Source organism: Lissotriton vulgaris, chromosome 7 (assembly GCF_964263255.1).
Source record: "Lissotriton vulgaris chromosome 7, aLisVul1.2, whole genome shotgun sequence".
Classification (NCBI taxonomy): domain Eukaryota; kingdom Metazoa; phylum Chordata; class Amphibia; order Caudata; family Salamandridae; genus Lissotriton; species Lissotriton vulgaris.
In genome coordinates this window covers 792,061,455-792,081,698 of record NC_141695.1, presented here as the reverse complement: position 1 = coordinate 792,081,698, position 20,244 = coordinate 792,061,455, and the positions used below count along the sequence as shown (strand labels likewise).

Below are 20,244 nucleotides of genomic sequence, written 5' to 3'. Positions count from 1 at the left end.
GACCCAGCTCAACTCAACCTTGCGATTTGGCTCCTGAGTTCCTAGAATTCGGTTACCTTAACCTTCCCCCTGACTGTATGAACGTCATTAAAGAAGATGGACGTCACACTACTAGGGCATGCTATGCAGCCAAGTAAAAACGTTTTGTAATATATTGTCATAACAACATAAATCCCCTAGATGTGTCTATCCAACACATCATAGGCTACTTACTACACCTCCAAAGATGTAACTTAGCCCACACGTCTATTAGACTGCATCTTACTGCCATGGCAGCATATCTACAAAATAGACCACATCTATCACTTTTCAGAGTACCTGCCATAAAAGCCTTTATGGAAGGCGTCAAAAGAATAACTTCTCCCAGAGCACCACCTTCACCTGTGTGGAATTTAAACATTGTTTTCACACGGCTAATGGGACCTCCCTTTGAACCTTTTCATAAATGTGAGCTACAATTCTTAACATGGAAAGTTATTTTCCTAGTAGCTATTACTTCTCTACGAAGAGTTAGTGAACTCCAAGCACTAACCATTCAGGAACCTTTTCTGTGAATGCATCATAATAAGGTTGTTCTCTGTACTAATCCTAAATTCCTTCCTAAAGTTATTTCTCCCTTCCACCTCAGTCAATCTGTGGAACTGCCCTTATTTTTCTCGCAGCCACAAACAGTCGCAGAAAGAGCTCTTCATACCTTAGATGTCAAAAGAGAATTGCTTTACTACATCAAGAGCACACAACCCTTTTGTAAGACCAAACAACTTTTTGTGTCTTTCTCACCACCACACAAAGGCAACCCCATATCAAAATCTGGGATAGCTAGTTGGATTGTCAAATGCATACAAATTTGCTATCACAAAGCTAACGTACGCTATCTGTTCCTCCTAAAGCCCACTCTACAAGAAAGATAGGGGCTTCAATGGCATTTTTAGGGAACATTCCCTTCGATGATTTCTGAAGAGCAGCTACATGGTGTACACGGCACACATTCACAAAACACTATTGTGTAGATGTGCAAACTAAACCGCAAGCTACTGTGGGCCAGGCTGTACTAAAAACACTATTTTAAACTACTGCAACGGATACTGGTGTTCGCCGCTAGGAGGGAGTACTGCTATATAATATATGCAACAGTGTGTAATCTGGAGCTCATATGCCTCGAATGGAAAATGGTACTTAGCAGTATGCATCTGTTCTTGGCATGTAGAACTGCAGAGTTACACACACACCCACTCGCCTCCCCTGCTACCTTTATTTGTTCCAGTATTATCTTAATTAGATGAAGCTTACATAGGCATCCTTCCTGTTTCTTACAAAGCTCCATCATTTCCCATTTGACGAAAAACCGTCAAAAAGGGTGAAGGATTGCACGCCGAAAGTAGAATCGATTCCAAAACCGGAGCGCAGGAATGACATCCGAGCCCGATGGCGGAAAAAAACAATCTAAAGATAGAGCCGATGCCCATGCACAATCTGATCCAAAGGAGGAGTCACCTATTTCTTGACTGCCAAAGACTTTTCATGACAAAAACCAGTGCAAACATCCGGGCCCAACTCTAGATGGCGATCCATGCAACAGTGTGTAACACTGCAGCTCTACATGCCAAGAACAGATGCATGCTGGTAAGTAGCATTTTCCTTTTTACACACAATGTTATTCATTAATGCTTTACTATGTGCATTTTGGACTGCTAATGTTTTAGAACAAGTGTTCAGGTGTCTGTAATCCAAAACTAGACGATATGTATTGTCTGGTTAGGAAACAGGAAACAAAGGATTGTTCATTGATGAGGTGCATGTTTTAATCACCCCTTGGTATTCAAGTTGATCTAAGATCTCCCTGACCTGTTTTTTTTTAGCTTTGTACTTAATTGGGTACTGCCTATGTGCAGTAGGTTGATTTTTTTATTTTTTAACTGGATCGTGTGGTGAGGTGAGTTCTCATCCCATCCTACATGAAGTTTGTATAATGCTGGGGCTTGGGCAACTGCACATTTCCTGGCATAAGTATATTTTAAATGTATTGGAACATGGTTGGAGAAGGCTGGCATAATGTCTACGCTATGAGGGCACACCCTGACAAATTCTGGTGGCCAGTCCTGTTCTGCTAGAAGTATATCATAACCCTTTGAAAGCTTCTCCCAAAAGACTGCTTTCACTTTTCCTGGTATGTCTCCCTCCATCCGGATTGTTATTTCATATAACCTTTTTAGTTAACTAACCCTGGTCTCTACAGTCTCTACTTGTATGTACTCATTCAAGTCCACTGTCTCCAGAAGTTCCTTCAGGTTCTGGTGAGCTATTGTTACTTCTGCTGCACTGTCCATCATTGTCTGAGCCCATTCTCTGTTCTTGAGTTGTGTTCTCAGAATTCGCGGCATGACTGATCTTCAGATTTATTACTTTTTTGGGGGGGAATTGAAGTTTTGGTTTGCTTTTCTGAACGTGTTGATCGTCTTTGGACTTCACATGTTCTTCTTTATGATCTGACCGTCCTCTTCTTTCGGATGTCTGTGACGATATCTCAAAGGTACGAGAGGAGCGTGTATCAGTATCTTGATAACTATCACGTTTTCTCAAATTATCCCTATTCTTGAGGTGATACCTTCTTTCAGAGGGCTCCTTTTGAGGAGACCTACCTCGGGATTGAGAACCTTTCTCTTTTGAATGTTTTTTCTTTTCCCACTTCTTTTTAGAAGATGCAGAATTATGTTTAATAGAGTCCTTCTCAGGACCTTCAGACAGGTGTGGTTTAAGTGGTTTTCCACCCAAACTGTCTCTGCCTAATCTATATATATATATATATATATATAAAAACGAAAGTATGTCTGTCTGTCTTGTCTGTTTGTCCTTTATGCATTACTACACCATTCATCCGATTGCCATGAAACTTTGGGAAGTTGTTGAGCACACTCCTGCAAAGGCTTCTGGCATAATTTTTTTAAATATATGCTCCCCACGGCCCTCATAATCATTCGAATACTGATGTACGCACTAGACGGAAAAACAAAAAATCGTTTGTCCACAAGCACTCGAATAAATAAATAGAATTAAAACAGCATTCATCCGATCGCCAGGAAACTTTGGGAGTTGTTGAGTACAGTCCTGCAAAGGTTTCTGGCATAATTGTTTTTAAATATTGGCTCCCCACGGCCCTCATAATCATTCGAATACTGATGTACGCACTAGACGGAAAAACAAAAAATAGTGTATCCACAAGCCCTCGAATAAATAAATAGAATTAAAACGACACTTTGAAATGTTTTCCATATTAAAATGAATATGTTTCAATAAAAATGACACAATGTAAATTGAATGTTATCATAACGAGTTTCTTTGAATTTCCATTCTTCGGAGATCGCAGCAACGCGCGACGGGTAAGCTAGTTCTTAATAAGATTTTTCAATTATTCTGGGTAGTTCTTGTTGTTGTTCTGTTACGTCAAATTCCCTTAATCGTTGGCGGATCGCCACTGATGCTGCCTCCCCTTTAATATTAGATAATATTATTGTTGAGACCTGGTCGTTTTTTTAGTAATTTCATACCTAAATTCAGAGCAGGCTCAGCCCCGTATTAGTTTTGAATTTGTTTTAGGACATCAGTATTGCTGCATAAGATGGAACACCATGTGTTTTAGTATAGATGGCAGCAACGACTGTGCCCCAAGTGGTGCAGTCTTCCAGATGTGGTATTATCCCCATTGGAAAACAGATTGTTGGGATTCTGTGTTTCTCATAAGGGCTAGTATTAGGAAATACTGCTTCGATTTGAATAATTTTTTGAGCTATCCAGAATGGAATTTGTTCACATTTTGTGGGTATTTTACCCATGACTGCGTGTAAAGTCTGGGAATAATTTTTAGTGTATTCCCATGGTAAGGGGTATGATTTGGAATGGTTAATGGTGGTTGGACTGTTAAAGTCTGCATGACATATTGGACTAACTGTCTGTACATTTTTATTAACACTTTGAGTTGGGTGAGTAATTCATCGTCTGACATCTCTTCAATGTCAGGATAGTGTGTTTAGCCGGCTAAAATCAGCCATGTTGCTCCTGGTCTACCTAGTAGACCGAGCCTGGTAATGTCATTGTAGTGTTTTAGGGCGCCTTTAATCCAGAGATTATGCTCCTAGTATGTTAGTGGAATTTCAACATCCTCGAAAGGAATATATTCCTCAGGTGGTTCATCTTCTTTGTAGAAGTGAAACACTTTTGTTACTGGATTTGATTCTGGGAATACTATCCATGAATAGAATTCCTCGGTCTGAAATGATTCATGTGCCTCTATCACGAAAACTGCTCTACCACCACTTGGTAGTAGGCCATGTTTTATAAGTTTTAGGGTGATGGCTCTCCTAAACTTTGAAAGGATGTTTATAACACCCTCATCTGTTTCTTTTAGACCTGTAAAATTAAAAAGCTGTTACGACTTGGTCAGTCACAGCCTCACCGGTCACGGTATTATTATCCTCATTTTGCGACATTGTTTTTGAAAAATGTAGTACAAGTTTCAAGAAAACAAAGATAAAGTGCACAATATTTAGAACACTGTATCCTTCAACGTTGAACAAACCAAACAGCTAAAACATAGGATTCTCGTCCTACTCAGCTATGGCGATATTAAACCTAGTTAACATTTGATCCCAACAGAAATTGGAAGCATCCGCTGGCGCTCCACTATGTGTAGCTGGAGTGACCCAGACCACTTAAATGTAGATCAAAAAATTAATGAAAGTCTTTTTTCAAAACAGTCTTATTTTAATCATAAGTTCATGTTTTTATCCATATAGTTCATCTTAGGAATAATTACGATTCAATCACACAGCCATATCCTTAGGTCCAATGCATTCCGGGCTAAGTTGCCCTTCTTCTGGGACCTCACGCTAGAAGCAAGGCAAAATAATAATCTATTTAGTATCAAACCATACAAAACATAAAGTAGGTAACAAAAAAGGCGACACATTTCATGCTCTATTCGAAGTGAAATTGTGACTATAAAGTGCACCCAGTGTGCGTGCTCTGATGAACAACAGTAAAAACGAGAACATATACCAACACTCACGTGTGTGTTCTCAACGTAATAATGGGTTATATACACAGCTGAAATAAAATACGATACATTAAGACATGGTGGCATTCCTACTGAGTTCATATGCAAAAAAATCAATCTCCCTCATCTCTGTTCTAGTGGTGCAGCTCATAAAAGACTTACTTTGCAGACGCGAAGCGTCTATGACAATTCATTCATATCCAAAGATCAGTGTCCCTCTGATGCAAAGCAACCCGCTGGGGCCGCCAATGACAGCAGAAGTAAGATCTTCGTAGCAGGCTGTTAAGCATAGAGTGACACAATTGGCCAAAGTTCCGATCACATGATCGGAAGTTTAGCCAATGGGAGTATAGAGGGTTTCTAATGAATTCTAAGAGTCGAAATGTGAATGCTTACAAAAAACCAAATCGATAAAGTTTTGTGTTCAAAAAAGCATGTGAGAGCACTAGTAATGTAACAAAACACATACGATTAAAGCAATGGTGTGAATTAAAATCTGTAAACCTCACAAGAACCTGAGAATGTGTCATACAAATAAAATTACGAAAAAAATGAAGTAGTAGTGGTTAGAAATAAAGACCGACCTTCAGTCTTCACAAATTAGAAACAAGGCCATACTGTACCAAAAAGGCCTCAGCTCTTATGTCTCATAGGTAACAAGTAAATTCTGTGCGGTCATTAAGACCATGTGGTTTTCCAGAGTTCAGCAAATAAAAACAGGTCTATTCTCTACATATTGTTTACCTTACTCTCTGCCTCTTTAATTAGTGTCTCCGGGTAGCCTCTTTCTTGAAATCTTCGTCCCATCTCTGTGTTTTTAATTTTGGCTTGGCCTGTGTCTGATGTGATCCTCTTTGCCCTCATCATTTGAGATAGTGGTAGATGACGTTTCAAGGGTTCTTGGTGGAAACTGTGGTAGTGTAAGTTGTTGTTACGGTCTGTACTCTTACGATACATCTCAGTTTCAATTTTACCTTCATGCAAATTCGCTCGTACATCGAGAAAGGTAATGGAATCCGCTGATATATCCCAAGTAAACTGAATTCTGTCGTCCTTCATATTTAAGTTTCTTAATGCTACTTTTAAAAGCTCTCTCGAACTTTTCGGTAAAATGAAGATGTTGTCAAAATAACGTACTATCATTTTTAGCTTATTAGTCTATCGTGGGTCTGTAAGTATGTTATGTGTCTCATATGATCTCATGAAGAGATTAGCGCACACTGGGGCTGCGCAATTGCCCATACTAGTTCCAATGAGTTGCTGGTACCAGGTGTCCTTGTACTTGAAATAGCTGTGGTACAACATGAATATAGTAAGTTCCATCAAGAAAGTTTGTAGCTGTAGGTCATAGTCAGTCGTGAGAATGGCCTCTTCCATGGCTTCAATCCCCAATCCATGTGGGATTCAAGTATACAATGATTTCACATCTGCAGTGCAGAGTAGAAGTTGTTCATCGCTCTCAAGTTCAATTGAGTTTAATTTGTTTAAGAAGTCTGTTGTATCTCTGACATAAGTTACCATTTGTTGTACTGTAGGTTGCATGTACCGATCAATAAATTGTCCTATAGGTTCATGCAAACTATCTTTAGTTGAGACTATGGGACGTAGCGGTGGCTCAAATAAGTTTTTATGCACTTTGGGCATCATGAAGAACAACGGGCTTTTGGGATGCGACTTGATCAAAAATTGACTGGTTCTGTCATTAATCACACCTTGCTCTTTGGGAATTAGTTTCGTCAGTTTTTCAAGATACTGGTTACTAGGATTGTATTGTAGAGGTGCATAAGTGTTGGTGTCTGTGATGTGTTCTTCAATCTTTTTGACATACATTGTAGAGTTCATGATGACTAGGCCTCCGCCTTTGTCAGCCTTGGTGCAAACAATGTCACTGCTCGCTACATTTTTTAACATGCCTAAATCTTTATTGGTAACGTTACCGTAGCCCTTTTTTTCGCATTTGATTTTGAGAAGATCTTGTTTCACCATTGTTTCAAAAACATCCAATGTCTTGTGGGTCATGGGAGCCATAAAAGTACTCCTTGGTCGTAAACCTTTAAGTTGATCTGGTTCTTGAGATGTCGGTTTGGGTGTGATGTTGTCAAAAAAATGACATAGCCGGAGTTTGCGCATCAACTTAAAAAAGCTGACCTCTAGTTCTAAAATGTTGGTTCGTGTTGTAGGAACAAACAACGTCCCCTTTTGAAGTAGTTTTAGTTCTTCATTCTTCAAAACGTAATCAGAGATGCTAATGACTAGTTGTTCTTGGTTTGTTTCTTCCTGTCCTTGACCTTGGTGGTGGCACTTCTTTTGTTTGGGGGATCTTTTTCCCCTCCTGAGTCTTCGACTTCTATGGGGCCTTGATCTAAAAAAGGCACTTCCGGTGTGCTTGTTGTAACCACAGAAGCTGTTGTACCTTCTCTTAGTCGTTCTTCAGTGGTAGTAACTGTTACGTTTTTCACTGGTTGGTTCTGCTCGAAGAAGGTCTGTTAGACATGTCGCTCCCTGATGAAGAGGTATCGTATAAGGCGTATAGGGGCGATTTCTATGTCTCTGTGCTCCGTGCTCTGTGGTCTGTCCAAGTGAGGGGTAGGGTTTTACTTAGTGACAGCTTAGTGTTATTTGAAAAAAGCCCGTCAAGGGTATGACCGGCTTTGTGTATGGGGCCCCATACCAATTGGTGAAGGTTGATGGATTCTAACTCTGAAAATAATGAATGAAGTATATTTGTATAGCACGTTTCTACCCTGAGGCCTCGTAGCGCTTATGAACCGCACAGTGAAGGCACATCAATTTAGGGCACATTGCTAAACAGGTGAGTTTTAAGAAGCTTGCGGAAGGCCTGCATGTTTGGTTCGCCGCGCAGTGGGGGGGAGAGAGTTCTAAAGGGCGATCAAGGCAATGGTGTCCTTGTCATCGGGATTTTCAAGATGAAAGTTGAAATCATCTAGGATAGTAAAGTCCTCCTCTCCTGCTGCTGGTTCCAAGAGGCTGCTTATGGAGGCAATAAAGTCAGGACGTGGGCCTTGGGGGGCAGTATAGTAGGATTCCTTTGAAGGATTGCGAGTGGCTTATTTTTATATTGAAGCTTAGCACTTCACAGGTAGGGGTAGGGACGTGCTCTATCCTTGCCAGGAGAGGAGGAGTGTGGCTCAATGTTTAGAGCAGCAGACCCTGATGCAGAGTTCTGGCCAGGGACTAGGGTTCGATTCCCGCCTCGGCGGGGTCTCGGGCTCAATATCCTCAGACCTGTTAATTCTCGCCTCGGTGCCTATTCTAATCATGGGCCCCACGCTGCAACTCTGGGCAATAGCTTGCTTAGCCTCCACACCGGCCCCAACAGTGCTAAGGATGCCTGGCTTCACCCTGAGGGTGCCCAGGAGTGGACAGTTCACAGGGAAAGCCAGGAGGGGTTCCACAGCGGTATGAGTATCAGCGCCAGGAAGCCGTCGTATAGGCGACACCGCAAGGTGACGTCTGGTGACAGTGCGCTCTAGAAGTACCATGACATTTACGTTTCGGTAGATTATGGCCAGGCCGCCCCCTTCTTTTTTTTTATTTTTTTTTTACTCTATCTAGCCTGATTGCACAGTACTCTTCAGGGGTGGTGGCGCAGAAGTCTGGGCCGGAAGCTAGGTCTCCTCAGGTTTCCGTTATGAATAAGATATCTAGGCTGTGCTGGGTGAGGAAGTCGGCTAATTCATATTTATGTTTGAGAAGGGATCTAGAGTTTATAAGTGCTGCCGATATGTTGGCGGGGTTAGCGTTAGGCCGTTGGGGTTGGGATGTGCTGAGTTTGGCGTAGGGTTTCAGTGTGAAGGGGCAGGAAGAGCATTTAAATGTGGTTGTGTCCCCAGACAAGCATGAGTGTCGTTGAGCACAGAGAGAAGTGGTTTTGAGGCGAATGTTTTCTAACTGATTGCACGAATATGATCAAATATGTGTGGATTTGGTTGGATTAATTGGGCCAGGGGTAGTGGCCCTAGGCCCGGTCCAGGCGCGGACGGGCGCAGACAGGCTTGCCCCAGGCGCGCCAGCGGCGTGTCCGAGCCAGCATCCTTTAGTTCTGGCAGTCTCAACCACTAGACTGCTAAACGCAGCGCTGGGCCTGCAACCACTTCCAGTCTGCGTTAATCTCCCTTCACACAATCGGAAGCATACGCGGTGGACCAGGGAAGAGCGCGTGAGGACATGTTGGCCGCAGGGTGAGTGAAGTCTGCGTGTGTCCCAATTAAAATATCATGAAAATGCGGCGCAGTGTGTTTTTAAAATGAAAAGGTGACACATTAAAACATTGTTACACACAGTAGAGCGCTTAGAGTGATGCTGGCAATATCGCAAATGAGGCTCTTTGCCAGGTGCGTAAGCAATGTACCTGCTGGAATCAGTGCTAGTATCTCGAATTAGTGCTAGTATCTCCTGTCGCGTCCGCTGCGCGTCTGGGCCAGCATCCTTAACTACTGTCAGTCTCAACCACTAGACTGCTAAACGCAGAGCTGGGGCCTGCAACCACTTCCGGTCTCGGTTAATCTCTCTCCACACAATCTGAAGCATCCGTGGTGGACCGGGGAGAGCGCGTGAGGACCTGGTGGGCACAGGGTGAGTGAAGTCTGCGTGTGTCCCAATTAAAATATCATGTAAATGCGGCGCAGTGTGGGAGATGTAATGTATTAAAAATGCTGGTCTTACCAAAGTTTTTATACATGTTCAGAACAATCCCCTTAGAGTTTTCTTCGTGGTTTTGTAATAAATTACAGAGGATCTGTTAGAGATTTTTGTGTAGGGCATTTAAGAAGATGGTGCTGCCTAGACATCTTGGGGGCTGGGGTATCCCATATTTTATGATGTATTATTGGGCAACAATGATGCAATACATCAGTCCTTTGATAGTTGGAGATAAGGCTGAACCTATGCAATGCCATAGACTATCAATTTATGAATTTGGGCTGGGGTGGAGACTAATGAGTTTTTAGTCAAGGTAATTGAACCTAGCTATTTAAAAAAAAAAAGCAAAATTCAAAATACTTAAGGCTGCCTATTTAGTCTGGAAGCAAATAAAACGTAAGGTACGGGTCTTAAATATGAATGCCCACACCCCATTTTCAGCTTCTGCGCTGCTTCCTATAATTTTTCGAGATCAAGTGTCAAATAGATGGGGCTTAAAAGAAACACAACGCTTGGGGGATGTGTGTGATTAGAGCCTATTATTATCATTTTTAGACCTACAGGAAAAAATATGGATTAGGCAAACATGAGTTCTTTAAATATCTTCAAATTCGTAGTTTCTTTGCTCGGTTCGGGTCAGGAAATGGACAACAGTTTGTAAAGATTCCTTTAATTGAAAAAATGAAGAAAAAAATTCTATCAACAGTTAATGGGAATATATTGTGATGACTTACATTTTTGGAAAATAAAATGGGAAAATGAATTGTGTGTTGAGGATATTAATATAAAAAAGTCTCTGAGCTTGCTAATCAAGTTTTATTAACTGGAAGAATCCGCAGTCAACATTATGTGGCCCTTTATGATTTATATTATACACCAAGGAAGATTTCTTAATGGGGGGCAACTGCTGGAGTTAAATGTAACAGGTGTGGCTTATATGCAGCGGACTCAATACATAGGTTTTTTTCATGTCCTAAATTACGGGAATTTTTTTAAGGAAATTGAGACATTTTGGGGTTTAATAATGGGATCCCCTTTGACAATAACAGGTGAATTAGTTCTAATTGGGGTAGGGTCGGATAGGGTGGCTAATACTAGATCTAGAGCAATAATCTCTTTTTTATTTATATCTATGACAGTGGTACGTGGGTGTATTACAAACGATTGGATTAGCCCCGATCCACCCATCTTTATGAATTGGCGCTCAAGACTGCTAGCAATGTATAATCTGGAGTTATCAATTTATAAAACTAAAGGGAGAAGGAAAAGAACTATGGGACCAAACATTTGGTCTCCAATATCAGAATGGATTTAATTGATTAATTGAAGTGCGAAGCTTGTATAAATGATGAGTTGTTGTTACAGAAATTCTGCCCACCTATAAGTCGGACAATGTTTTTCTTGCTCTGTGTGTGGTCTATGAAATCTTATTTATCTTTGTTTGGACTGTATCATGATTTTATTTTGCTATCAGTATATATATATGTTGCCTTGCCTTGTCTCCTTGTCTAAAAAAAAAAGGGGTTAAAAAATTCCTAATAAAAATATATAAAAAAAAGGAAATGACGCTTCTTTGAAAAACAGCTTTCTTAATAGCAATCGCAGACCTGGTGCTCTGGTTACCCTTTCAGGCCATCATTCCTCCCTGCACTGTCAATTAAAATGAGTTGCAATTTGTGACTTACCTTATGAATATTAATGAGGCAGATCAAACTGTGACCCATTCCAACTCAGAAATTTGGGGACTGACATAAGCCAGTTCGCCAAATGTAATACTGGTGCCAAAAATACTTACTGCAAGTTTGTGACCAGACATTAATACATATAGCCCATAATTTGGTATTATTATTGAACTTTGGCGCACATATTTTAATAATGCCATTTGACTTTTATGATTCCTTAAAATTATTGAAATCATGTTAGATGTCTTTATTTCAAATGTTTGTTTGTCATTATTTGTTCTAGAGATATTATTACTTAGTTTTTTCAATTCTGCCTTCTTCAGTGAACACCATTGCTGCACTGAAGAAGGCATGCTCCATTCATATGACCTTGGACAGATACCAGTTTGTTACATAATGGTTGATAGTTTCATCCACATGCACATTTCCAGGTTTTTGTCACTAAGACTTTTTTTTCTTTCACCTTTGCTCATTCAGTTTCTGTTTTTCTTTGATACAGGGACCTTGTAGCTTTCATGAAAAATAAGCAGTATTTGCTGGAGGTGGATAGAGTCTTGGGCAGGTCCTGGTTCTGTCTGTTGCCTTTGGACCAGCTGCCTGAATTTCTGAGTGAAGTTCGAATTGATGTTTTGGATGCCCTAATGGGAACATACTATAAATTGAGGAATGCCGGCATTTGCTACAGTAATGAAAAGGTTTGTATATTTAAACATTGCAGCTGTGCAGACATTGGCCTTTTCTGTTTATCAATCCTGGATATTTATACTATCTGCACATATTCATTACATGAGTTTCATGTCTAAACATTTAATCTTCCACGTGGCATTCCATTACCAGTGAGAGTCTTAACAGCCTCGCGAAGCCTTGAAAAGACAACCTGCAGGACATTGTAATAGGAATTATCAGAGTCATGCACATGTGTTTCCACTCTCCTCAATTCTCCCATTTCCACAACATTCTAACTTTGAAATATCTATTCAGAAAATATGGACTTTGATGGAGTGCTTGGTATACTGCCACTGCCACTGGGGGAAACCTACCTAAGCCAGGCATACCAATGTCAGTCCAATTCTGATGGATACTTCTAACGGAATCTTATTTTACCTTAAGAATAACCCCAAGTACCAGACAGGATCCTTAAGAATGTTCAATTAATTAATATATGTGGATGGCTCTTGTAAATAACTAGTTTAAGCTTGTAATCGAGTTTCAATTTCCTTTCCAACTTGAAAAGAAAATAAATCAGGCTCTTTACTTTTTATGCCTGAAACTTGTCAGTCTTGCCATAATAATCGGTATTCCCTGTAATGAGAAAAGTCCTGATGTACTAATGTTGCATTTCAGTTAGGTTCGTGCTATGCAAATCCCACATTGATAAGTGCATACATTTTATTTCAAAGTTTGCATATCTTCTAATTTTGCTAGTCCTATCTAATAGCTTCTTAAACAACCTGTGTGGTCCTCTTGCAAATATTTGATCATTCTCTTCCTTAAATGACAATTAAAAATCTTTCTTCTCTAAGGCAATGGTTGAAAATCCACCGCAAAGAGAATAAGAGACGGGTACAATTCTATGAACCAAATACTTTATTTAACTTGCACACTTCACTTTGTGGTGTGTGGCTTTTCTACCATTCCAAGAACTCTGGCCTTATGTTTATTGAAGGTAATACCTTACACATGAAGTTCCACCCTGCAAGTCAAAAATCTTCTTGACATCTAATCAGAAAACTACAAGGGGAAAAGCAATCCTGTTCAAGAAGTCTAAAATGTAAATTAGTCTCTGGACAACCTTGCATACTGCGTGGTGTGAAGATTTATAATGATCTTCGCGGTCATATAGCTGGGACTGCAGCCAGCACTTTTTATTTCCATGTTTAGTAATGAGAGGCCCGATGTACAAAGCCATTTTATAATTGCAAACCCTGCGATTAGCAAAGTCACAATGTTTGGAACCACAACATTGATTTTTTTCTATTTACTACAGCCATTTTGCAAGTTAGAAAAGCCTTTCGGAATTACAAAATGGGTTTTGCAATCAATTCAGTATTTTAAATTGGGAAGGCCTGTGAAAGGGGCGCCCCCTTCTAATTGCTGGTCGCAGTAGTATTTATCAATGATAGTGGTTGTAAACCAATGATCAGTTACTGGCACCTCATAAGAGGTGATAACTGATTCAGAAAGGAGACAGTTTCCAGGGGACTCAATTTTGGAATGCAAACATAGGGATCTAATGACACAACCCCAATGTTTGTACCCAATTGCAGAGTGTTGCAAACAACGTACCTGCCTATTTGTATTCATAAGGCAAGTCATTATGTAATCCAGTGCGACAGGAGATTTTGCAATGCAAGCTTTTAATACATATGCCACATCATAAAACCAGAGATCGAATGTAAAAATGTGGTGTTCAGTTTCCAACTACATTTTATTTTGCCTGTCACTTAGTATATTGGGTATGAGGTTCTGTATTTTGCAGTATGAATCTACTATAGTGTCACATACTCTATTTTGCCCACCATCTTGTATTGTGATCTAGACAGGGGATTCCAGAACATAACATTCTACCATCACTAGCTATATCAACAATACCTCAATGTAAAAATCTGCGAATTATTTGTCTGCTTAATATATTTATCGAAAAAATACATAGTTACTTCACGAGATCTCTATTTTGTCGGTTTGCAGTGGAACACTTTGTCTTTGTCACAACGCACAAAAACTGTCACTATAACGGGGCTACAACTGTACTATCCACAGATAAAGAGGTTAAGGAGTTTGAGAACGTAGACAAGTGGGGCCTCTACTCACTAACACTAATATACACATTTCCATTTCCAGTACAAGTATTGAGCACAGGCATTGAGAGATTTCCAAATGCCTTATTTAATTCTGCTCAGAGGCATACTGCTAAAGCACTCAGAAAATGGTCCAAGAACAAATTATTGCCAACACCCATATCAAGACCAGCTAGAGGTGTCTGCAGGCTAGGTGGTAATTGGACTGATTTTGAGATGCAGTACGTAGCTATTTGTATCTGGGCTTCGACATGAAGTACAAACAGAAATGCTGAAAATGTATTTTCAAGGCATGTGTGGCTGTAGATACACATGTTCTGCATAATCTTGCCTTCTAGTGTTGGGCTCGGAAGTCTTTTGAGTCATGAGGTAGGGTGATTCCTCCTCTTGCTAGTAATGTGCATGGGCATTGACACCATTGTTGAATTTTCTTCTGCTATCTGGTTCGGACGTGTGCTCCTTTGCACCTGTTTGATGACGGCGCTGTTTGTCCCTTCCATACCTTACTGTCAGTACTGTTTTCGATTGCGGTTCTTTTTAGTCTCTCTTGTGTCTCCATCAGCATCGACTACGTCAGAGCGTCTCAAATTGACCAGGGCCCTGGTTGGCCTTCGCCCTTAAGGGCGGACTTGATCATCTACTTTCCCTCCACACCATGTCCACCCAGTGATGGAGCAAACACGCTTCAGATTCTGCCCTCAGTGTCGGCCAAGTACCAATGCACCGGTCTTCCTCTGGTGTGTAACTTGTGCCTGTCTCCGGACCATCAGGAAGCCACCTGCAAGGCCTGCAAATCCTTTTGGTCCAAGAAGATGCTCCAGGATTGATCAGCTCGACGACTCAAGATGTCCAACCACAGCACCGAGGACCTGCCAAACCTTTTTGGAGCTGAAGACCCTCAGGAGGAGGCCCACGTGCAGGTGTCAACAGCACATGAGGGCTCCTTTTGGCCTGAAAACAGCTCCGGCTGTGAGCTCAAAGTGCAGTACCTCTCGTGGCCAAGAGGTCCGACATGGCGGACACGCTTTAACACTGCTCCGCAGCCACACATTAATCATTAGACTGTCCTGACATCCCACTGCAAATTCCTAGGCCCTGAACCTCTGCAGGCTGTGGTGAACTCTTGGTGGGTCTACTTGGCATATTCCGGACTTCCAAGTGCTGCGGCCCTGCCGTCCTCGCCGGGGCGGCTTGTTCTGGGGATCGTTCAAGGCGTGCCCAACATCCGCTGAGAGGAGTCTTCCGCCGCTGCCTGTGAGCTGTGTGAGCTGCCTGGCCATGGGGATTCTCCTGACTGCTGTCTGGGTGTGGCGGGAGCTACTCTTTGTCTCCGCTCCTCCCCTTCCTACACCGGAGCCTTGGGATGAGCACTGCAGGCTGTGGACCGCCATTTTGTAAGGGCGAATCAGCTGCCCTGCCGACTGGGCCCTGTGGTGGCCGATCACACCGTTGGAGGGCCGGCCTTCCGGGCGGTGGTGCCCCCATCCCCGCATTACATCGGGAGTCCTCTCTGGGATTCCCGGGATAGCTTGAATCGGCCCGGGCTGCGGCGAGTGCTGGAGGAGTGACTCTCCCTCCATCCCCTGTCCTATCCTGCATGTGAAGAGGTCCGGAAGGCGGGTCCGTTGGCCTTTCGGTCTGCTCCCTATCTGCAACTCTGGTGGACATGGGCCTAGGCAGTTGTTTGGACACTGGCTTGCCTGCAACTTTTGTGAGACCTTCTTGGATCATCGCCTTGGTGAGTGCCTTGGCCCCCACGCTTTCCCCACTATCCTACATCGGGGAGATTAGGACCACACCCAACGCTACTTTCAGGGTCTGTCCCATAGGGAGGTAAGGGGGGGGGGGTCTCTGCCTGTGGAGGTGGCCGGGCTAGGTACCAGCGCGGCTTGTGGGTATTAGGCCCTCAACCCATGACCGCTTTTGTTTTACCAGTGGTGCGTCCTTGTGGCTGGGGCAGAGGTACCTTCTCTCTTCCAGTCAACTTCAACTTCCTCCCCTGCATTTCTTATGATGGTTAGGGACAAACCTACCGCGGCCACATCTAAACAGCCTACCATAGACAAGTACACTGAGGCTGCCGCCCCACCTCCTGGCCTGGGGGTCGTGGCACCTGCTGTTCCTGATCACGCCGCACTGTTGGTGGCCAATATGCAATCCCGGGATTCCCTTGACGCCAAAATCTATGCAGTGGGAGCCAACGTCATGCTCTTCCAGCAGGACCTTTGTAATGCAGTGCAGCGGATTGCGGATCTCCGCGACAGAGGATGTGGATACCACACTTCAGAAAAAGGTCGCTTTGGAGTCGCTAACGCGTGGCCTCGTGGCCAGGGTGGAAGACGCAGAGGGCCAGGCCCGGAGGAACAACCTCCGCTTCGTTGGGTTTTCCGAGAGCTGCAACTCCAATTACGCTGCGGCCTTTTTGACCAAATGGCTTCCGGACTGGGTCCCTCCTCCTTGTCTCCCTGCTTCATCATTGAGCAGGCTCATCACGTCTTACAGCAGAAGCCACTCCTGGGAGCTCGCCCCCGCCCATTGATTGCTCGCTTTCTCAACTACAGAGACCGAGTTGGGATCATCCAGCAGGCCCGCATCAAAGAGGTACTCGCGACCTATCATGATTTTTCCTGATAACACCAAATTGGTCCAGCAGCGCCGACAATCATTTACCGAGGCAAAGGCCTGCTTGCTTGGCCTGAAACTCCAGTATTCACTGTTGTTCCCGGCCTGCCTGTGCTTCGTGTTTAAATCACAGACCTATTTCTTTGACTCTCCCGAAGAGGGCTTCCAGTGGATAGACGAGTCGCTTAAACGGAAGACTAACACCCCCTCGGGTATGGACATCGACTCTACTTCTGTAGTTTCAGATCGAGGTGGGCCTGGGCCCACTGGGAAACAGCAACGCTGGTCGCGCTCGAGGCGCGGATCCAGACTCCGCACTAGATCTCGTAGTGGGGCAGCGGATGGTCGGCAATCCCGGTCCCCAACATGATGATATGCTTCTGGACTCTTGTTAAAGCTGCATTATTCTTAAAGGCAATTTACTTTGGGCTGTATAGAGTTGTACATTCTGTCAAGATTTTAATTGCATAGATTCACCCTTCAGGGTTCGTTGGGATCCATTGGATGGGAGTGGTTTCCACCCCCTATGGAGGAAGGAACGTTCGCCATGCAGCAACAGATGCTTCAGCATTTTATAGGTATTGGGGTGGGTTGCTGGCGGGAGGGTTGGGTTGTTTGGGAATTGTTTGTTGTTTGTTTGTCACACTGACCTTTTTCTTGCTTAGAGCTTGCACCCATTCTGATACCCACTCCATGGTCTATGTATACATCACCGACATAACATGACTCACACTCAGGATAGGTGCTTAACTATTGTTAGCTGGAACATTCGCGGCTTACTAGACAAGGTTAAGCGCGGGGAGGTGCTTCGCCAGGCTGAGCGCTATAACGCTGACATTCTTATAATTCAAGAAACACACCTCTTGGACAACAGACACTATGTCTGACGAGCTTTGGCTTTGTTCAGACTTATCATTCTGGCTTCACCAGGGGATCCTGAGGGGTGGCAATCCTTATTCATGCAGGCTACCATTTGTCCTTGACCGTTCCTGGTGTGATCCATAGGGCAGGTATGTTGGGGTAACAGGCAAGCTCTTTGGTGAGCCTCTCACGTTGCTATGAGTCTATGCCCTCCACCCTTGTAGCTATCCCTAGTAGAACAAGTGACCTCCCAATGGGCTGACTTTCCGCAGGGCCTGCTGGTGGCAGGGGCCGACTGGAACAACGTTGTGTCCCTCGGTTAATAGATGGTGGTCGGTGGGGCTGTTTACAGGCATGCAAGAATCCATACTACATCCTCTAGTACAGGGCCTGGGGTGGGTTGATACCTGGCGTACTTTACACCCTACTGCAAATGAATACACTTATTTATCTGCCACCCGTAACTCCTTCTTTATTTTATTTATTTTAAAGGTTTTATATAGCGCTGGCTAGACCCGGAGGTATCAGAGCGCTTTACATGAGTATCAGACCATAGTTGCAGGTTACATCATTGCAAACGTTACACAGATATTAGAGCTTGGCAAACATAGTTACATGTAAGGTCAAGACAAACAAAAATAACATATACATAAGGGAAAAAGCAGGCAAGGGGAAGAAGAGAGAGAATGGAGGAGGGAAAGAGAAGGGGAGGGTGAGAGACACAGCATGGAAAGAGGATGGGGAGGGTGACGGGTACACAAACCGGTAGACGAGTCAAAGCTGCACCCAAAGTCCAGTAAGCTGTGATCCCAGGGGAAATGGTATAATTTCCCCATCTCAGTTGAAAGAGGCTCCCCATACGCAGTGGACTCTTTCAAAGGGGTCTCTGAGACTCCAAGGCCTACATACTGGTTCCTTTCCCAAAAAGGGGAGAGGAAGTGCTTTGGTAAGGTGTGCCATACCATACCTCTACTGTGAGTGGCTCCCTTAGCGCTGTGGACTCTCTCAGCGGTTCGCTCAGCCTCCAGAGTATAAGAAGATGATCTTTCCCCAATAAGGGGAGAATGAGTGCTTAGTCAATAGGCACAAAAAGACAGGGGGCTAGGTGGTATAGCAGGCAAGGGGAGAGATTCAGGTCAGGGGGGATAGGAGCAGAGGAAGTAGATAAAGAGAGAAAAAGTACTAAGTGGGAACCAACCGCATCAGTTAGGGGAACAGAATGTTTCTCTCTGTGGCCATGAGTTTGCCCCATCTCTAAGGAAAAAAACCTAGCACAGGCCATTCCAGAACCTTTGCCATCCAGGACATAAAGCACACAGTGCCATCTTTGGGGTCAGTGATAGGAGGACATGCTAGTCTAATTATAGCAACATGCCATAAACATACAAAAAGGGCGCTCATAAATTCACACTTAAGCCCAAAAGAAGTCCTGATGTTAGCAGTCATTTCACAGGTGAGGGCGGGTGAAGCTATTATCAGGGGATCACCTCCTGTTGAGTGTCTCTGAGTCCAGTGACTGACCCCTGGGCCTTACACGGACCAGAAGCCAGGGACTGAGAGAGACTATGGGGTCAGTAGTTCTCTAACCACACTGAGGTTCCATAACAGGGCAGTAAGAGAGTCGGCAGTCTGCTCACGCACACCATGGACCGCCGGGCCAGATCACTGCAGAATGGGCCTGCACGATGCAGCAGCTCAGCCTCCTTACCCCCACCGCAGAACAACACTGGTCCGTGGGCAATCAGCGTTTCCCCGCTGTTTCTGGCACGGACCTTTCACTGTCGAGCGAGGCACCACAATATAGTGAGACGTGGGGATCACAGCCGCTGCGACCGGGTCACCGGCAGACACAACCGCGGGCCCCACGCTACAATTAAGTCTGAGAGATGACGCAACATTCACCAGTGCCCTGCGGTAACCCCTCGCAGCACTTCAATGTGGGGAACACTCCTCAGACCGCAACTTCATCAAAGGCCACACTATTGGTGAAGCTGGCAGAGACTCCTGAGTAGCCGAGCCCGGCTGGGAAGAGCTGCACCGTTTCCCACACTTCTGAGTAGGCTCACCACCGGATTACAAGTCCCCCACCTTGCGCCACTGGGCCATCTCGAGGCTGGGAGTCCCGTCAGGCGTCACAGCAGAGGCGTCAGGATGAGGCAGACGAACTATCAGGAAGCAGGACGTGCCTCACAGCAGAGGCTTTGTTGGGGCTGAGTGCAGTGGCACTCATCCATTGCCGGCCGCTCGGGGCAGTAGGCAGATGCTCCAAAGCTGCAGAGACAGTCTAGAACCAGCCGCCTCAGTTACACAGCTAAGCCAGGCTAGCTGTTAAGCCTGTGCACTTCTGGTTGCCACTGCAGTTATTGCCAGGAGCAGATCTCTAGCACTCTACTGCTTTCCACACTGTATGCACAGCTTTATCCATTTATTCCAAGGCAGGGACTCGCACTTAAAGTGTCGTGTTCTAATCTAGGACCCCGATCAATATTGTGACCTTATGCCCCTATACGGCTATAATCCATCCATACCCCTATAATGGCATAAACGATCAGAGCCATATTTCAGAATC

General features: G+C 43.9%; 1 protein-coding gene across 1 annotated transcript in view; it reads left to right on the top strand.

The window, feature by feature from the left end:
• The window catches only part of RNF213 (ring finger protein 213), a 2,876,335-nt gene that overhangs the window by 517,633 nt on the left and 2,338,458 nt on the right, over window positions 1–20,244 (top strand). Inside the window, exon 10 of the mRNA XM_086931045.1 lies at window positions 11,894–12,089. Within this exon, the coding sequence (XP_086787171.1) occupies window positions 11,894–12,089 (196 nt within the window). The remainder of the gene's footprint in view (window positions 1–11,893; window positions 12,090–20,244) is intronic.